The sequence below is a fragment of the Heloderma suspectum genome, chromosome 5 (genome assembly GCF_057233095.1).
Source record: "Heloderma suspectum isolate Gila_16-S chromosome 5, 16-S_ref, whole genome shotgun sequence".
NCBI lineage: Eukaryota > Metazoa > Chordata > Lepidosauria > Squamata > Helodermatidae > Heloderma > Heloderma suspectum.
Window position 1 is genome coordinate 182,785,849 of NC_139462.1, and position 19,932 is coordinate 182,805,780.

Here is a 19,932-nt window from a genome sequence, read left to right on the forward strand (position 1 = left end):
GAAGGCCTTCTTGTCTCTCCTTGCTATTCTCTGGAACTCTGCATTCAGTTGGGTATATCTTCCCCTTTCTCCTTTGCTTTTCACTTCCCTTCTTTCGTGAGCTACTTGTAAAGCCTCATCAGACAGCCACTTGGCTTTCTTGCATTTCTTTTTCTTTGGGACGGATTTCGTTGCTGCCTCCTGAACAATGTTACGGACCTCCGTCCATAGTTCCTCAGGCACTCTGTCTATCAGGTCTAATCCCTGAAATCTATTCCTCACCTCCACTGTATATTCATCAGGGATATGATTTAGGTCATACCTGAAAGGTTTAGTGGTTTTCCCTACGTTCTTCAATTTAAGCCGAAATTTTGCAAGAAGCAGCTCATGATCTGAGCCACAGTCAGCTCCAGGTCTTGTTTTTACTGACTGTATGGAGCTTCTCCATCTTTGGCTGCAAAGGACATAATCAATCTGATTTCGATATTGACCATCTGGTGACGTCCATGTGTAGAGTCGCCTCTTGTGCTGTTGGAAAAGAGTGTTTGCTATGATCAACATGTTCTCTTGGCAAAACTCTATTAGCTTTTGTCCTGCTTCATTTTGTACACCAAGGCCATGCCTGCCTGTTATCCCGGTGATTTCTTGACTTCCTACTTTAGCATTCCAATCCCCTATGATGAAGAGGACATCTTTTTTTGGTGTTAGTTCTAGAAGGTGTTGTAGGTCTTCATAGAACCGATCAACCTCAGCTTCTTCAGCCTCAGTGGTTGGGGCATAGACTTGAATTACTGTGATGTTGAATGGTTTGCCTTGGATTCGTACTGAGATCATTCTATCATTTTTAAGATTGTACCCCAGTACTGCTTTTCCCACCCTTTTGTTGACTATGAGTGCTACTCCATTTCTTCTAAGGGATTCTTGCCCACAATAGTAGATATGATGGTCACCTGAATTAAATTCGCCCATGCCTGTCCATTTTAGTTCGCTGATTCCCAAGATGTCGATGTTCAATCTTGCCATCTCATGTTTGACCACCTCCAGCTTACCTTGATTCATTGATCTGACATTCCAGGTTCCTAAACAATATTGTTCTTTACAGCATCGGATTTTCTTTTCACCACCAGACACATCCACAGCTGAGTGTCCTTTCGGGTTTGGCCCAGCCGCTTCACTCTTTCTGGCGCTACTTGGAAATACCCTCTGCTCTTCCCCAGTAGCATATTGGACACCTTCCGACCTGAGGGGCTCATCTTCCGGCGTCATCTCTTTTAGCCTTGTGATACGTTCCATGGGGTTTTCTTGGCAAGAATACTGGAGTGGGTTGCCATTTCCTTCTCCAGTGGACCACATTTTGTCAGAACTCTCTGCCATGACCTGTCCGTCTTGGGTGGCCCTGCACGGCATAGTTTATGGCTTCACTGAGTTACGCAAGCCCCTTCGCCACAACAAGGCAGTGATCCATGAAGGGGATTAACAGCATACACAATACCAAATAAAATCATCATCATCATAAAACAGGAGATAAAACAAGTAAAACACCGGTTGCAACAAAACATTGCATTATTTGTTAAAAACCCACATGAATAAACTTAATTTAATCTGATGCTGAAATCTCAAAAGAAGGAGTGAGTTCCACTAATGGGATGCAATCACTGAGAAGGCCCTATCCCTATCTGCCTGTCTCCTGAAGGCAGAGCACCCAAAGAATGAGCAGGTTCAAACAGGAGTAGGTGATCCTCTAGATAACCTGGTCCCAAGCCATAATACGTGTGTACACATCTTGAGAAGCTGCAGTTGGCCACATGTTTCTCAGAGATAAAGTGGGGAGGGCCTTTTCTGCTGGGCACCCCAGTTAGGAATGTCTGCATTTTGTGAAATCCATCCCGTGTGTATTTCGTGGACTGTGTGGCATTGTTCAGTCCAGTGTCTGTTCACAGATGGATTCGATTTTTTTTTCCGTTATGCAGAAAAATATGCACAAAGTCCATAAGAGGTTTCGTAACAATTTATGTAATTTATGTCATTACGTAACATTTAGTGTATTGTCCCCCATTCCATTCAACTTTTCCCCACGTATATTTTCCAGGATTGCGTATGTCTCAGAACAGAAACCTGTGTATTTTCCTACAAATAAATTTGCATCAATTTCAGGAAAGTTAAAAAAAAAAAAATGACCCAAAGTCCACAGACTCCACACACCTGAGGAGGCCAGTCCACAGCAGATTCCACAGGTCGGATTCTTAGAAATCTCAACTCATTTTAGTCAGTCTTGAATTTCTCCAGCATCCCTAACACTAGTTATGGAACTTCTTCCCTACTTTGCTATTCTCTTGGGTATAATGCAAGCATTTCTTTATTCTGCCTGTCTTTTAATGACATTTTACATATTTTCAAACACGGGTAGTTTGGGTATGTAATTTCACTCCGTCATTTTTTTTTTAAGTGCTTGGGGGATGTTGTGCTGTGCAAACCCGGCAACTGTGGGTTATGTGAGGGTTAAAAAACCTTCATGCTCTCTGGGTTCACACAACATGAACATGATAACCCCCAAGTGGGAGTTGAATATGCAAAATGGCACCTGTGGGCACTGTGGCTCATTGTGGGTTAAATAACCCACAACAAGCCATGCCGTGTCAAGTGAACCAGGTCCATGAGATGGCATGCAAAGAAAGGGAGCATGGGTGAGAGAGATCATATATAAGAGACTATAATTTGTGCATTATATGTACGGTGTTGGATCCAGACTTGGTCATACTTAGAGTAGATTTCTTGAAAACGATGGGACTTAAGTTAGTCATTTAAGTCCCATTGATGTCAATGGGTCTACTTTAAGTCTGGATTCAACCAAGGATTATCCTACAATTACTCAAATGCAAATAACCAGTTGCACTTCTGTTTCCTGCATAATTGCATAACTGCATTATGGAATTGTATTTGTAATTGTATTGTCATCTATAACTTAAACTAGATGTGAACATGCATAGATGGGTGCTTCCAGATGGAGGTGTCCTGGTGCTTACAGTCAGAAAGCATTGTGCAGTTATTCCATATTTTCTCTTAATAAATTTTCCATGGTAAAAAAAGACGGAAGAAGCAGTGGGAAAAACTAGAAGGGTTATGAGAGGAAGACACTATCGTGTGGAACCCCCGTAAAAGTCAGTGAATGAGGCAGGATGCGGGCACAATAAAGCCTAATCTGGAAGCACCCTATTTCAACTAGGTTAATACTGACGTGGTTCACACATCATGGTAAGCTATGGTGGGTTGTGAGCCTTGTTTGTGTCAGTGTGGCTTAACCAACAAATGTCAGTTCAAGACATAATGGAGGATGATATTGACAAGTGGGTTTTCAACATGTACAGAGGGGATATTGATCTGTACTGCTGAAGAAAATAAATAGGAGACGGATGAATGTGGCAGTTGCACACTTGCAAGCAACAGAAAAATAAAAATAATGATAAAAATGAACCTATTTTCATACTTCCAAAACATCTAAAAAAAGTTGTGAACAGAAAAATTACGCAGAAAGGGTAATTATGTTCAGAGAGGGGTGGAAACTCAGAAAAAATTCCCTCTGTAGGTTCAAGGATACGAGAAGGGTTGTGCCACAAAGGCTCATGGGATACATGCCAGGAGCAGATGGAAGGACTAAGAGGGAAACACTCCATGGCAAGCTGCAGAGCTCTGAATAATCTGTTGGGAGCAATCTGGGATAGCGAACGAACAACCAATCCACTGTGGCTTATTTGCAGGGTGGCTTATTGTGACATGCAAACCAGCCCACTGTAGTGTTTTGCCGAGTCTAGAGAAATTTGAATCTTAGAGTAACGAATTGTTACTGAAAACATTTGAAAGTTTGGCATCCTTCTTATCAAAGCATCTTCATAATAAATTCTTATCACTAGTTTTCAGGATCTTCTAGCATTAAATATGTTACTGAGAGTCATATTAAAACATGCATCTTGAAAATGTGCTTACTGATTATTGCTGAGATTAGAAGCAGGGAATGATGGTGCTATAGCAACAGCAAGCAAAGGACAGAGAAGGGAAGTTAAGCTCCGTTGCTCTACTCCAAGTGCATGTTGGCTGCTGGTTCCTTTCCAGAATGTATAAGAAAAGTAAATACTTCCTGTTTTACTGAAGATGTATCTTGTCTTGATTGATAGGGGGCATTCTTAATTTATACTGGCAATAAAGTTGCCACCTGGAAGACAAACTGCATGGACCTCTTTAACCACAGAAGAGGCTGTTCACATGAAGTGGTTCCCTATGTTGTTTGGATACTCTTAACCACCCTAGCAAGACCGCTTCCCCCCAAAAATTCTCCTGGCATCGCAACATAATTGAATTTTGAAGCAGACGTGCTACAGATATCTTTCTAATACACTGGGATGAGATGCCATTGGTAGTAAAGGAAGATTAACAGAGGCACATTTCGCTTCTGAGTGAACTGTGGAGGCAGTCAGAAAGCAGAGAGCAATAACCCAGAAAAATGTTAATGGGGCCCCTACATGTCTCCTTTAATAGAACAATTATAGGAAACTACTAGGAAGAGGGAGAAAGAAAGAAAGAAAGAAAGAAAGAAAGAAAGTCTTCCTGTGTGCTCCTAGTTATCTGTAATCCATGTATAGTAAACCTCACAGATAAAATGTACTGAAGTTGTCACTGCTGCTGGTGTAGCACATGTGGTAATAGTTGTACACATTGGTCTTTCCTCTTAAACTGAACAACAGCAAAACTTTGTTTATGGATGCACAGAAAAATCTGAATGTATATGCATAAATACAGATCTCAGTTTTACTTTTGGGATTTCGAAATTTGAATTTTGAGTTATTGAATTTTTCCATTTTGGGGGTGGGGGTGGTTTTTATGATTTGTGGTCTAATTTTGATGGCAAATTCCCCAATGGTCCTGACATTTCAAAGTAATATTGTTTAGGAATGTCAAGAGTTTCATTTTAATTTGATTTTTTATTATTAAATTTATTAATCGCCCATCTGGCTGGTCACCCAGCCACTCTGGGCGATGTACAGCGTACAATAAAACAGTTTAAAACAATAAAATTCTACAGTAAAAACATTTTCTAAAATACCCTAACCCACCCCAAATGCCTGCCTGAACAACCACGTTTTTAATGCACGACGGAAGCTCATTAAAGAGGGGGCATGGCGGAGTTCTCTAGGGAGGGAGTTCCACAGAGTGGGGGCCACCACAGAAAATGCCCTCTCCCTCGTCCCCACCAGTCTAGCTATCCTGGCTGATGGGACAGAGAGGCCATTTTAAGTGTGTATGGAATTCACATCAGTCTCATATATGACTGTATATGTTTTTAAGGGCACACACATCAAAGGTCACTTCATGCATTGTTTTATCTGACAAGATAAACATCTCTCCCTCTGTGTTCTGGGTGGATGAGGGAGGAGGAGCCAATGTGTGAAGCAGTCCTTGCTTGCCCACTTCTTCACTCCTTGCCTAATGGCAGACTGAAATGATGGGGTCGTCTCAGTACTTGGGAATCTCAGTGACCCTTTTTATAAGATTGTCCCTCCAACTTGCATTTCTTTGCCTAATCTCCTGATTATATTTGCAGGCAGAAATGGATTGAAAAACTCCAAAGAGAATGTTTGGGGAAGCCTCGCTCTGTTTGTTTTTCTAAACTTTATGCAGCCTTTATGTTAAGGACTCATTATATCTGTGCTGTCATTATACTCCAACTTTACAAATATACTCTTTTTGTTACCCTGCTCAGTCACTTCATTTTAATGTGTGTAAAATATGCATCATTTAGCAGCTGTTTGTCTGCTTTCTGGTGTGCTGTCCCATTTATTTTGTCCCTGCAATTTCTTCCTTTAATTTATCTATTAGCATCCTGGCAGGGTTCTGCTGAGCAGTATCCTTGTTTTCCTCATTGAGAATACCAGAACTTTTGTTTTGTAATATTTTCATAGGTAACAAAAGGTCAAGCTGTGCTAGCATTTCATTTATTCTGTGGACTATGCTGTTAATTCAGGAACAGATTGCAAAATCAATTTTACTCAGCATATCTTTAGCTTAGCAATACAGCACTGGTATTTTAGTCTTCCTATTCTTTCTCTATTTCCTGTTATGCTCTACAGATTGTTCATCATATTGAGTCATACAGAACAGTTTTGAGTAGGCACTTAAATTATTCTCCTCCTTTTCCTCCCATCTCCAGTCTAAAGCAGATGCAATGGCACAGAGAATGACATCAAATTCCAAAAGATGTTTTACTGAACAAGTGTCTGCTTCTCCTGTCTCATTTCAGTTTAAGTCTGAAATATTTTCATTAGGATGAATAGAGCTTTAGCAATAAAACTGAGCAGCGTGGATAGTAAATATGGACCCAACTATCTCCTGGGGAGGTTTTTAAAAAAATGCTAAATGAGTCAAGGTAGCCTTGAACTGTCATCCTGTGGCAGTATCAGAAAAAGCATTTGGTGGTGGGTCAGCTGTAAAACCAGCCATGCATCTCTGGTTCTGGAAAATATAATTGCAACAATATACTATTGTCATTGCACCTATGGTGAGCTGTGGTTATATTTCTACACAGCTTGTCATGGTCACACAATCATATTCTGCTCATGGCAAGTTGAAAATAGATTTATATTAGCATGGGCATCTTCAATACACTTTTTCTAAAAGTACTGCTGAAGAACAAAAACTAACTAACTGATATCATGTGCAAGAGGAAAGATTGCCCATATAAGCAATAGCCTTGTTGGTTATTACTTTAAATACAGTAACAGTCTACATCAGAGCCAAGCCACATGTGACATGGGAGATGTGTGATAAGATCTCCCAACCTTTTTCTTTCTTTTTACAAGCAGCTACAGATGGAGCAATAGCACAGGTGTTTTTCCTCTTCATCACTTTCGTGATGCTTCTGAAGCTGTTATTAGTCTCGTGTGTGTGTGTGTGTGTGTGTGTAGGTGTAGGGGGGGTACCCATGTTGTGCTTGTATTTTTTCTTCTTCTGCAAATAGTAGCTGGGGTAGGCTAAATTTAAATTAGGCAAATGGAAGGGGGAAACGGTTAAGGAGCCCTCACCATGTGCCACCATTCGAAAAACAACTGAATTCCATGTGTGCACACACACCATGGTCATGTTGAAGTGAAAAATAAATAATAGGAGATCTTATTACAGATCTTCTGTATCACATGTTGTGGCTCTAACCAGTAGTTCAAAATACAAGTGGGTGCAAAGTGTAAAGTTTCTCTATTCTTTGATGTGGATTGTGTTGATGAATGGGGAGAATAGATTGGTTTATCTATCTAGATTTTGAAAAAATTATTTTATTTATTGTACAATTTATTGCAACCCCCCCAAAAAATCCTTACCATCCCAGTCTGGCTAGGGGTATACATTCATGCACCGATCCAGCAGCCAGGGCTGTGTGTGGCTTGCCCTTAAAAAAAGGAGCAAAATAGGCATTAAGGACTGGATTTGGTTCCACCAAAGAGCTGATTGTCAGGATTTTTACATATGCAGCCCTAGCTGCTCTTTTGCAACAGCCACCTATAATTCTACTCTTGGCCTAGACAGATATTTCAGCCATGTTAATCATGCTTAATGCTGGAGTAAGCAAATGAAAAAAGGAAACTGTCAGATAAAACCTGGTGCTCTATAGACTGACCTCCTCTGGAGGTTTCTTTTTCCTGTGTAGGTATTTGTGGTCCAGTGCTCTTCAGCATTTTTATTAATGACTTGGAGGAGGAGGTGCAAGGAATGCTGATCAAATTTGCAGATGACACAAAATTGGGCGGGATAGCTAATTCTTTGGAAGACAGAAACAAAATTCAAAGCGATCTGGATAGACTGGAGCGCTGGGCAGAAAACAACAGAATGACATTTAATAGGGATAAATGCCAAGTTCTGCACCTAGGAAAAAGAAACCAAATGCCCAGTTACAAGATGCGGGATACGTGGCTCAATAACACTACAAGCGAGAAGGATCTTGGAATTGTTGTCGATCACAAGCTGAATATGAGCCAACAATGTGATGTGGCTGCAAAAAGGGCAAATGCTCTTTCGGGCTGCATTAATAGAAGCATAGTTTCCAAATCCCGGGAAGTACTAGTTCCCCTCTACTCAGCACTGGTTAGGCCTCATCTGGAGTACTGTGTCCAGTTCTGGGCACCACACTTTTAAGAAGGATGCAGACAAAATGGAGAGGATTCAGAGGAGGGCAACAAAGAAGATCAGAGGACTGGAAACAAAGCCCTATGAAGAGAGACTGAAAGAACTGGGCATGTTTAGCCTTGAGAAAAAAAGACTGAGGGGAGATATGATAGCACTCTTCAAGTACTTGAAAGGCTGTCCCAGAGAGGAAGGCCAGGATCTCTTCTTGATCATCCCAGAGTGCAGGACACGGAATAATGGGCTCAAGTTACAGGAAGCCAGATTCCGGCTGAACATCAGGAAAAACTTCCTGACTGTTAGAGCAATACGACAATGGAACCAATCACCTAGGGAGGTGGTGGGCTCTCCCACACTGGAGGTGTTCAAGATGAGGCTGGACAGCCATCTGTCAGGGATGCTCTGTCTTGGATTCCTGCATTGAGCAGGGGGTTGGACTCGATGGCCTTGTAGGCCCCTTCCAACCCTACTATTCTATGATTCTATGATTCTGTTCTATGTGGTTAGGAGAATGGAAAAATGCTGCTGATTAGGTTAGACTTTAGATTAGGTTTTAATTTATATGCCACCTTTCAACAAAGTTGTGTTCAAGAGAGCTTACAACATACAAGGCAGGCAAACAATAACAGCAATATGTAAAAATAAGCATATCAATAACTATGTCAACAGTAGTACATTTTAAACATAATAACATTTCAACAATGCCTCAGTATCCATTCTTAAACATTTTTTTAGAAAATCAATCAATCAATCAATCAATCAATCAATCAAAAACTCTACATACATACTAAAAACTAAAATCAGGCACCAGCACCATCAACAAGTCAGCCTAGTAAGGGGAGTTGTCAAAAACCCAAACTGTGTTGGCAAACCACCTCATACCCTGGTTACTTCCCCCGCCCCCGCACTTGGGGTAACATTGCACATCATGTGCCCTTCATCACACCAGTGGCATCCTCAGCGTACTAACCAATAGATGATATAAGAAAAAACTTATGAACTTTCAGCTAACTTGTAAAAATATATATTTAGCAATTATGGGGCTTGAAGGTGGAGGACATAAAAAGGAAATCTACTGCTGGTTATATATATATAACTGCTCAAATATATTCAAACACCAGCCTATTATTGAACAAACTGCTCAGTCGCCTATTGTAACTTGCAACTTTCTGCTGTGTGCAAGCCTATTCATGTCTACTCAGAAGTAAGTCATATTAAGTTCAATGGGACTTACTCCCAGGTAAGTGGGTATAGGATTGTAGCCTTTTCTTCTAGTCCTCCATTCCTCTGTGAGAACTCTCTCTTTTAAAGTGATGTCCACACTTTCTGGAACTTAGTCTCTATATTGAGCAGTATATAACCTTTTCGTCCTACCATACTTAACAACAGCTATATAGATGGGCTATTTCAAGTAATTTCAAGTCAAGTTCCTGCATCTTTCTAGGTGGCAAGAAATCACACCTATGTGTGTAGGGATCTTTGAGAACAGGCCCTGTGCGATCTGGCACATGGAGGGGAGTTGCTTCTGCTGCCATGAGCATGATCCCTCCCTCCATGCATGGAGAAGAAATAACACTGAGTGGCTACACAGGGATAAACAACACACATAATGCGAAATAACGACAGAACAGGCCACTAGCCTTAAGTCAGTGATGCTCCATTGTGAAGCAACTTTGGCCTACAGCTCTCACGTTTTGGCCTAGAACGCCCATGACCCTTTACCACTGCCTGTGCTGGATAGGGCTGATGGGAGTTATAAGCCCAAACATTTGGAGGGCCATAGGTTGCCCACCCCTGAGCTATAGGGTGTACTTATAAGGAAGCCCTTAGACCACCTTTCTGCCTATCTGCTGGCCTCCAGATGTGTTAGATTGCAATGCTTGTCATTCCCAGCCAGCATTGGCCATGCTAGAATGATGGGAACTGCAGTCCAACACATCTGGAAGGCATCAGGTTAGGGAAGGCTGCCTTAGACATTTATTTCCATACCACACTATGGATGACGCTTTGTAGTTTTATGCATTTCTCAGTTTGTTAACCAGTATTTCTCAAATCTATTAGGAAGAAAAAAATGTCTGCTTCCTGTCATCTAAAGGAGATTTCATGGAGTAGATCAGAGGGATCTCTGATTGACTTGGATAATGGAAACCCTGTCAGGAATGACTGGGCAGGTATGTTGCTGGCAACCCATTGTCTCAAGCAGAATTGGACTCATGATCGATGTTTGTATTAGAAGTGCTCTGTTTATAATATCGAGGACAAGGTCCTTGTGAAGTTTGTAAGTAAGTTCCATTGTTTTCACTATGTCCTGCATAGGAGAAGTTACATGGTGGTGATGGTGTGGAGGTCTTAGCAAGCTTTGAAAATTACTACTGCAAAGAGCAAGAAAATGGGCAGTGGCTTAAAATGGATCTTTTGAGTACAACAAAAGAGGGAAAATGTAATCCAAATTTGGTGTGTATTCTAATGCCCTTTCCCCTTGACATAAAAACAACTCCCAAAGGGTCTTTGAGAGGGGAAAGTAAAATAAATAAATAAACAAATAAATGGCTTCCTAGGTTTTGAATCTAAATCTAACAATTCTTCATTTACAGTACATTCCTATACATAATCTACACAGACGTAAGTTCCATTGAGTTCAATGGAGTTTGCTCCCAGGTAAATAGGTATAGGATTGCAGCCATATACTATGACTTCATTAGGCCATGGGTGGGCAACGTCAGGAGGTCCGGGGGCCTTTTCACCCCCTGGACAGGCCACCTCCCCATGGGTGCCAAACAGGGGGAAAACCCCAACCAAAATGGCATCTGTAGCTCCTATGGAGCACCTAAAGGGTTAAAATTAGCTTGTTCGCAAACAAGCTAATTTTGACCATTTGGGTGCTCTGTAGGTGCTACATATGCCATTTTGGTTGAAAAAATGTGTAAAACCTTTTATGGGGGTGGTCCCCCTGAACTTTGGGGGATGGTAGAGGCCATGCTGGAGGGCTATAGGGATGCATACGGCCCATTCCCCACATATTGCCCATTCCTGGGCCATGCATTGCTTGCACTAGTTGTGCTGGTTGTTCTGCTAGCAGTTGTGTAACTGCTAGTGAAACAATGTCAGTTCTTTTCCACTACTGTAACGTTGGGTATAACCCTAACAGTGTGCTCCATTTCATTTCTATACCTCCTAGTAGCCCAACCTCTGTGGGAGGTTCACAAGATTTAAAACCCAAAATACAACATAATGAAAACATAATATAAAATCTTTAACATACAAAAAAAAATAAAACAGTTTAAAACAGCTAAAAACAGTCAACAATACAATAGTAGGACCTGATAAATAAGTTGACATTGAAAGCCTCATCATATGCTAGCCAATACCTGGGAGTAGAATCCAAGACAGTTCCCCCTCCAGGCCAAATCTGCTTTTTGTAACATCTTGCCTGATTAAGGGCTTTTCTACATGAAGCTTTTAACCTGCACCTTTACCAAGGCTTCTACTTCCAGTTTCTTTGTGGGATTAAGATCTGCTCTGTGACGCTTTCCCCCCTTCCCCTCAGGGTTTATCTTTCCCTGCCATTCTATATGTTCCATTTTACAACCACTAGGTAGCACTGTGGTATAGTGGAACCGCGCAATTACACGGGATTCCTATGGCGCTATAGAGGAAAATTCAGAAAATAATATCACACTTTCCCCCTTAAGAAAAAAATGGGATAATGGTCACAAAGCATGAGAGAGGCACTGGAGGAAGACGATGTCATGTAAAGGAGCTACAAACTACCATGGGTGAGCAATCACAAGCTCATTATAAAACCTAATGTAGAAAGGCTCTAAGAGAGAGATTTAGAGACCTCGAAAGCATGCACATTTTTGTGATCTTTTGGTTGGCCTAATAAAAGTATTACACTAATAGGGATTTTGAAATCCTATGCCTGTTTACTCCAAAGCAAACCACAGTGTTCAGGGAGCTTACATCCAGGAAAGCATGCACAGGATTGCAGCCTAAGCTGGACCGACTGCTAGTACACAGCTACCTCTTAAGAATAGTAACAAATTCTGTCAAAAATAAAAGCTGAACTATGTTTTGTGTACTTGTGTTTAAAATGTAAATGGAATCCAGAACAATGTCATGGCCAGCTTCCAACATGGAAGCCAAAGCCCTCAGTGTAAGAACAGAGCAAGCCAAAATAGTTTTTCTTCACATTGTCCCTGGCATCTTCAAATAAATTAATGTAAGAGAAACTGAAGTATCTTGGCATATGTAGAATACCAGTTAGAAGGGGGATAAATATAAAGTGGAGATACTTAACTGTAATTATTTTTCAACAGATGACAAAGAAAATGAATTGGATCTGAAATCCCATTGGTCTGGAGACTTTAAACAAGGTGCCCCTGATGTGTTTAAGACAAATCCGTTTTGGAAGGAACTGTCAGCATCTAATCCTTTTTTAGATGATGTAGCTCAGTCAAGCAACAAAGAAAAAAGTGATAGCCGGATATCCATCTTAAAGCAAGATCCCTATTTATTTTTTAGAGACTCAAATATCAGGGATTCTGCTGCTTCATCTGGAGATGACTTAAATATTGATTATCTTTTTCTTCGGAAAGCTTCGAGGAGATCGGCAAAATCTAGGAGCATTTCAGATTTCTTGGATATTGTGGGCACCAAGTCATTTGAACTTCCCAGGACAGTGCCGTCCAACCATATCCTACCTCCAGATAGTGAATCACTTCAGAATGATCGCGAAGCCTATAAGACAGCGTGGTTGAATCAACGACAGCTGGCCCGATCTTGCCTAGATTTGAATGTAATAAATCAGAGTCCGGGATGGGCACAAACCCAATCTATAGAAACCCATATTGTGTGCAAAGTGAATCACGAAGGTGGCTCAGTGCAGCTTCCTGACTCGGATATTGCTGTTCATTTTCCTGAAGGCCATGTAGCATTTGGAGAATTCCAAGAGGTTGGCTTACAGGCAATCCTTGACGCTCCAGCATCACTTAATCATGAGTTTTCAACCACTGTGAGCCCGTTGATTGAACTTACATTAAGTAACCTCAATACCACAGAAGCCATTTTATTAGAAATGAAAATTGCAGCCGAAGTGAAGAAGGATCCTTTTAGTCAGGTTATGACCGAAATTGTATGTCTCTGTGGTTTCAGTAAAGAAGGTCCATTTCAAAAAATACAGAACCATTACATTTATAAAGATACTATACAAGTGAGGCTGACAGATCTAAATCACTTGATGTACATTGTTACTGTAGCCCAAACAAATTCAGTGAATTCTCCTGCAAGTGCTTGGGAATATATCCACAGAAAACTTTCAGTTGGCATTTATGGACCCAAACATATCCATCCATCTTTCACTGTTGTTTTTGCTCTGTTTGGCCATAACTATGTTCCAGAGAAACTTACAGTAAGCGACATTAAAAAGGGTGGGAAGAGAATGCCTCCAGTGGTTTTCCAACTCTGGGGGAAGCATACATTTGTACTTGAGAAACCACAAGACCTTAGTATTTTTGTGGCTTCTTGTGACCCTGATTTTGAAGTGAAGGAAGAAGATCAAAGGAAAGAAATTAAGGACACAACGCTGAAAGGAGGTGGTGAGGTGGTTCACCAACACTTCCCATTTTCTATGCTCAGTGCAAGGAAAATGCATCTGTTTGTTTTCCGTGTCCAGGTTAAAGTCCCAAACAACAACCTGGTGTGCCAGTTCTACATTACAACACCTGAGCCAGCTCCAAAGCCATTCACTGGAATGTTTAATAAGCCAACCCGATTAGAAAAACGCAAGGAGATCAAATCTGCACCCATGCTGTCAGTGCCAACAATGAAATATCCCGTCTTCCAAAATAAGGCTGTGAATGTTACCAGCTATGGCATAGCTTTGAAAACGGTGTTACGTCAGAGTAAAATTGACTATTTGCTGGAATATTTTAAAGGTGACACAATAGCGCTTCTTGGTGAAGATAAGGTCAAGGCCATCGGACAGACTAAAATAAAAGAGTGGTATGTGGGAGTTCTTAGAAGGAAGGTTGGCCTTGTGCACTGCAAAAATATCAAAGTGATAGCCAAAGATCAAGCTATGGATATTGAAGATAGTGCAATTATGACCAGCAGTCTCCTTCAACAAATTGCATTGCCTTTTAAAAAATTGACTTACATCTATTCAGCAATCTTATCCACAGTATCGGAAAAAATGTATGACTGGAAAGCTTTGGCTGATGCCCTTGGATTTTCACCTCTGTCCCTGAATGATTTCAGTGAGATGCAAGCTGAGAAAGAATCAGAAAAAGTTGCGTATATCATGAAGAAACTCAAGGAAGTTTGCCACACCAACCGAAACACAAGACGTTTCCTGTACGAGCTCTCCGTTGTAAGTACCTCTTGGATGGACTCTATTAGCTTATATGAGATGCAAATGAGCAATAATTATTTCAGATAATTTATTGCGATTATGGTAGCTCAAGAACTATGGGCAGGTGACAAGACTGGGATCCAGCAAAGCCATTTTAAAATGGAAAGCTGGCCTTGTTAGCCATACTGTAAGCAGCAGCTACGGTGGAAATGTTCAAGAAGCTTCTGGCTCTGTATGTGGTTTTCTCCCATCCACGTTTATAGGTTTGTTTGGATCATGACCAAGATGTTCAAACAAAGCTGGGTGTGAATATGTTCCATATTTAGAAATTATGTACAGGTTGGGGTGGGGAGAAACACAGTGGGTGTTTTGCCAGACTTAGTAGCACGGATCACTTTTGATCAGGGGGCTCTCTAATCTTCTGTTAAACTTTCCCAGTGCCTGGCCAGTATCTAATGACAGCTTTCAGGGGAAGGGGGTGGTTCATCTCCCACTGGGATCCAAAAAGCTTCCTGGCAAATAAATATAATGCCTGGCTACTTCCTTTATTCCTAAATCTCTATTCCTTTCCCTTTATATCCCTTCAAAGCCCTAATCCAGGGGTGTTGAACCTCAGCCCCATAGGCCAAATCCAGTGTGCCTGGGTAGAGCTGGCCCTAGAATGATACAGCCTGATTTGGGTGGATCAGGCAGTGGAATGGGAAGAACGGCAAATTGTACTGCTCTCCCCCTACAAAGAGACCTCCACTTCTTGGTGCTGCCAGCTTCCTGCTTGGCCAGCCAGCTGGCCACTTGCTGCCCCTGCCTGCCCAGCTAGCCACTCACTTGCTCCCTCCTGCCCAGCTGCTTGCTTGCTTACTCGCTTTCTCCTGCCCAGCCGCTCATCCTTCCCACCTGCCCTCCCAGCCGCTATTCCCACTTACCCTCCCGCCCAACCTGGGGGCCAACCCAGCAGCAGTGAGACAGCAGCTGGCAGGCTCTCTTGTGCAGCCGCCCAGCCTGTTTTCCTAATGTCATGTGCTCCCCTTCCCCTTAGCATGGTGCTGCAGGACTCCAGCTGGCTGGTCAACCTCTCATGAGACCTGGCTGGCTGAATGTTTGCAAGGTGCAACTGAACTCCCATGAGACCCAGCCAGCTGAGCTCTCACGAGACCTGGTCAAGCTCTCAGAAGAGGCCCGCATCCAGGAAGGGGTCTGAGAGCCAGTGTGGTATAGTGGCAAAAGTGTTGGACTAGGAGCTGGGAGATCCGGGTTCTAGTCCCCACTTGGCCATGGAAGCTCACTGGGTGACTTTGGGCCAGTCATAGACTCTCAGCCCAACCCACCTCACAGGGTTGTTGTTGTGAGGATAAAATGGAGAGGAGGAGGATAATGTAAGCTGCCTTGGGTTCCTTACAAGAGGAAAAAAGGCGGGGTATAAATGCAATCAATCAATCAATCAATCAAGGGGTGTAAAGTGGTGGCAGCAGCAGGGAGAGGGGGAACAAGGCAGAGGATGAGGCAGCAGGGTTTGGAAGGGGCACGAGGCAGGAGTAGTGAGAGGAAGGGGTGTGAGGGAGAGTCAGTGGTGGTGCAAGTTCTCACCTCAGGTGGCTGGCCACCTTGGGCTGGGGTTGATCCCTATCTCAGCATTCCCCAGGGCAGTGGCCTCCAGATATATTGGAGGACAACTCTCCTAATTCCCAGCCAGCATGGCCAATGTGTTGCAGGCCAGGCCATCTGCAGGGCACCAGGTTGGGGAAGGCTGTTCCTATTTTTTTCAGTTAAAAGGATATCAGGTAACAGGGGAGAGAGAGAGAGAGAGAGAGAGAGAGAGAGAGATTTGATGCCTTGGAGAGCCACTGCCAGTCAGAGTTCAGTGACTGCATTGGGATAGATGACCATTGGTCTGACGCCATGGAGTGCAGCTTCACGTGTTCAGTATTGCTCTTCTCATGGGGCTGGTGATTCAGGCATGACAGAAGCAGAGCAATATGTTCCCAGTAGAAGAGTGGTTTCTCTGCAGTGCTGATTTGGGGTTGTTGTGGCTTTTTGGTAGCAAGTCTGTATGTCTTCCGATATGTGGCCAGGCATCCTGAGATGATTTCATTCACACTTTTTCTGGCTATGCTTCAATTTAACACTAAGCCAGCTTTCTCCAACCTGTTTTGGACTACAATTCCATCAAGCCCAGTGAGCATGGCCAGTGGACAGGAATGCAGGGGGTTGTAGTCCAAAACATCTGGTGGGAACCAGGTTGGGGAAGGCTGCACTGAACCATAGTTTGTTTCAACTATGGTTTATTGAACAAGCCAGTATCCAGATTGCAGACATTCAAACAAACTGTACCTTCTTCCATCTGATGTTAGTTTTCTGCCTCCACCTCCTCTGTGAATACCCAGCCGCTATCCCAAATTCCTTTGCAATGCCCAAAGATTAGCAAGCTGTCAGTGCATCTATTACTATTGGCTGGTTGCAGCGATGGGATGCAGAACACAAACACTCTCTTCTTCAGAGACCTTCAGCAGCTCCTGGCATGTCCCTGATCAAAATACAGTCCTAAAGCCTTCTTCTCTTCCTCCTTTTCTAGATACTCTCCTCAAAAGTTTGTTTTCTCTTTGTTAACGCAAAACTTTGTTTTGAGAAATGTTTCTGTTTCTTCTTCACCCTCCCAAACACAAGTCTGTGGCCTTTCGTTCAGTAAAGACACACAATATTTTTTTCAATACTAAAATTTTACTGGTCAATAAGCAGGAGAACAGGGGTTAACTTGGTCCTTAAAATATAAAAGAGGGTAGATGGATTGTTGCGGAAATGGAGTTTAGTGGAAAGTGAGTGGTTGGAGAGGCTTTTAGGGCAAAGTGTGCAACTGCATCTGTTGAATTGCTGGTATTGCTTGCTGGGAGCAAAGTATAGCTTGCTAGGATCAAATGTGTGCCTTTAACAGGTATCTCTCATTACATATGAAGAAAAGCCTTGTGATCCTATCCCTTGCAAGGTTGCTGTGGATAGGGATGTTGGCGAAATCCACAATGGGACCAAATGAGTTCAGATTTTGATGAATCCAACTGGCAGATTCTGCAACAGACAGGCTTTCCCCCCTGTTGGGTGATTCCGCCAGCTTGCGGACCGTTTTTCTAACTTTCCCAAATTCAGTGAAAATTTCATCATAGAAAAATATGAAAAAAATAAAAAACAGCCAAAATGCACATTTCCCCATAGGCTAAAGTGCGAAAATGCACATTTGGGGGCATCTTGCACATGTTGGGGGGATCTGCGCATTTTCACATGTGCAAATGCACATTTGGGCAAATTCAGGAACTAAAAATATCCAATTATGTTGATGGGCAGACTGCGTATTGAAAGGCGCCTGACAACCCATGAAACACAGACAAAACAGATTTTACACAGTCCGTACATCCCTAGTTGTAGAGCTTGGCAGCTGAGCTGGAGTGGGAGAGCTTGGCAGTGAAGAGATAGGCCAGGAAATGAGCCTGTTGCCAACCAGAGTGAGGAAGGTCAGAGATGTTTGGGAAAACACCTGGCAGACTCTCTTAGCTATATAAGTGGGTTGATTTTTGATCCATTCTTCGCTCAGGTCTTTGTGTCTAGATGGGTGAAGCAATGAAACAAACTAGGATTCAATCAGGATAACAAATTCAGACATAATAATGAACCATAGTTAAGACAAAGCGAGATTCATAAACCAACTTCAAACTAGAGTCTCACCTCATGGTGTCTTTACTCCAAACAAACCATAGTTAGTGAGCCTGGTTGAGTTTGGATGTACAAAGCCAGAGTAAAGTTAAACAAACCATGGTTTAACATTACATCTGAACCCGGCCATTCATATTCTCTCTCTCAAAGCTTAAGGTCTGTGGTTCTTTTAGTTCCAGTCCTTAATTACATATAAATTATTGAAATAGCAATCTTCTGGGGTATGAAAATATTGTAACCTTATTTCCAAAGATTATCAAATATTATATTTCAGGAGACTATTCCTTAACTATTGGCAATGGAAATTTTCCTTGCTTGTGAATAACAATAAGAAAGTAACTCCCATTCACCATTTCCCTTAATTAATGGTATATTTTAAAAAGCTGCATTTCAAATACTGGAAAAGTAATTTTCCCTTCTAGAAAATAAAACCTGACCTAACAGACTTGAAGTAGTGAAGCAATGTGATGTTAAGTTAATTATGTTTAACTTCTAGACAGCTCTTCTGTAAAAATAGATTCTTAAACAACAGTATAAGCAAAGCAATTATGTAAAGAAATAGAATGTTCTTCCTTACTATTAATTTTTCAGATTGTTATGCTAGCACAGTAGACTTTGTTGTTGTCGTTGTTAAAGATTGCTTGAAAACATAACTATAAAAACTGTTTGCAGGCTCTTCTGAAGCTGGATTGCCAAGGATTACTAGCACGCATTACACAGGATACTGTCATTTTTACTTCAGCTGTAAAGCTTGGGAAAGGCTGGAGAGAGTTGGCAGAAAAATTAGCCCGACTCACAAAACAACAGATTGAAGCTTATGAAACACCCCACCGGGGTAACAGTGGAGATGTTCCTCCAGAGGTGAGGTTTCACTATCTTTCATTGTGTATTATTTTGTTACAAAGATTGCAATACATTTTAAGTTAGAAACTGGCAATAGATTTTAAGACCGGCTTGTGAGGCGGAATTATTTTCCATTGTTTTATGCCCATTTCTTTGGTCCTACTGTTACCCCTGGCCAAACAGGTTGTGCAAGTTTTTGAAAATTATATAGAACCTGTCAGACATGTTTATCAGAAATGAAAGTGGGATGAGCATACACATTGTGAGCAGTGACCTTTCTTTCAAACTGCCTTTCTTCTCTTGAAAATGTCTAACACAGGCCAGAGTTTTCTTCCCTACTGTTCTGCTTCCAGATGTTCAATGCTAATAGTAAGTTTTGACATCGGGGTTCCTTGTGTGTGTATGTGTTAGAATAGTATTGCCCTGAACCTGATTAAAGCTATTGCTCAAAGTCCATCCAAGCTGACATGGCTCACCAAGCTAATGATTAAATGTCACTGGCCAACTCTAGCCTACTGGAACATCTTCAGGTCCCCTGGCCCAATACGTTGGGTCAAAGGAGTTGACTTAACTATGCTCTTAACACTAGCTTTTAACTATGTGTATCTTCCCTGTGCAATCTTAGGCTATTCTTAACATTTATGTGGTTCCTTAAATTCTTCAGATCAGTTTGTGTCTTCTTGTTGTTGTTGTTCAGTCGTTAAGTCATGTCCGACTCTTCATGACCCCATGGACCATAGCACGCCAGGCCTTCCTGTCCTCCGCTCTCTCCCGGAGCGTGCTCAAGTTCATATTCATTGCATCGGTGATGCTATCTAGCCATCTCATCCTCTGCCATCCCCTACTCCTTTTGCCTTCAATCTTTCCCAGCATCAGGGTCTTTTCCAGGGAGTTTTCTCTTT

At 42.0% G+C, this 19,932-nt stretch overlaps 1 protein-coding gene across 1 annotated transcript in view; it reads left to right on the forward strand.

The window, feature by feature from the left end:
* Positions 1 to 19,932, forward strand: part of MACC1 (MET transcriptional regulator MACC1) — a 54,459-nt gene that overhangs the window by 23,927 nt on the left and 10,600 nt on the right. Inside the window, exons 2-4 of the mRNA XM_084860452.1 lie at positions 10,201 to 10,310; positions 12,459 to 14,509; positions 18,860 to 19,048. Coding sequence (XP_084716578.1) covers positions 10,201 to 10,310; positions 12,459 to 14,509; positions 18,860 to 19,048 — 2,350 coding nt within the window. The remainder of the gene's footprint in view (positions 1 to 10,200; positions 10,311 to 12,458; positions 14,510 to 18,859; positions 19,049 to 19,932) is intronic.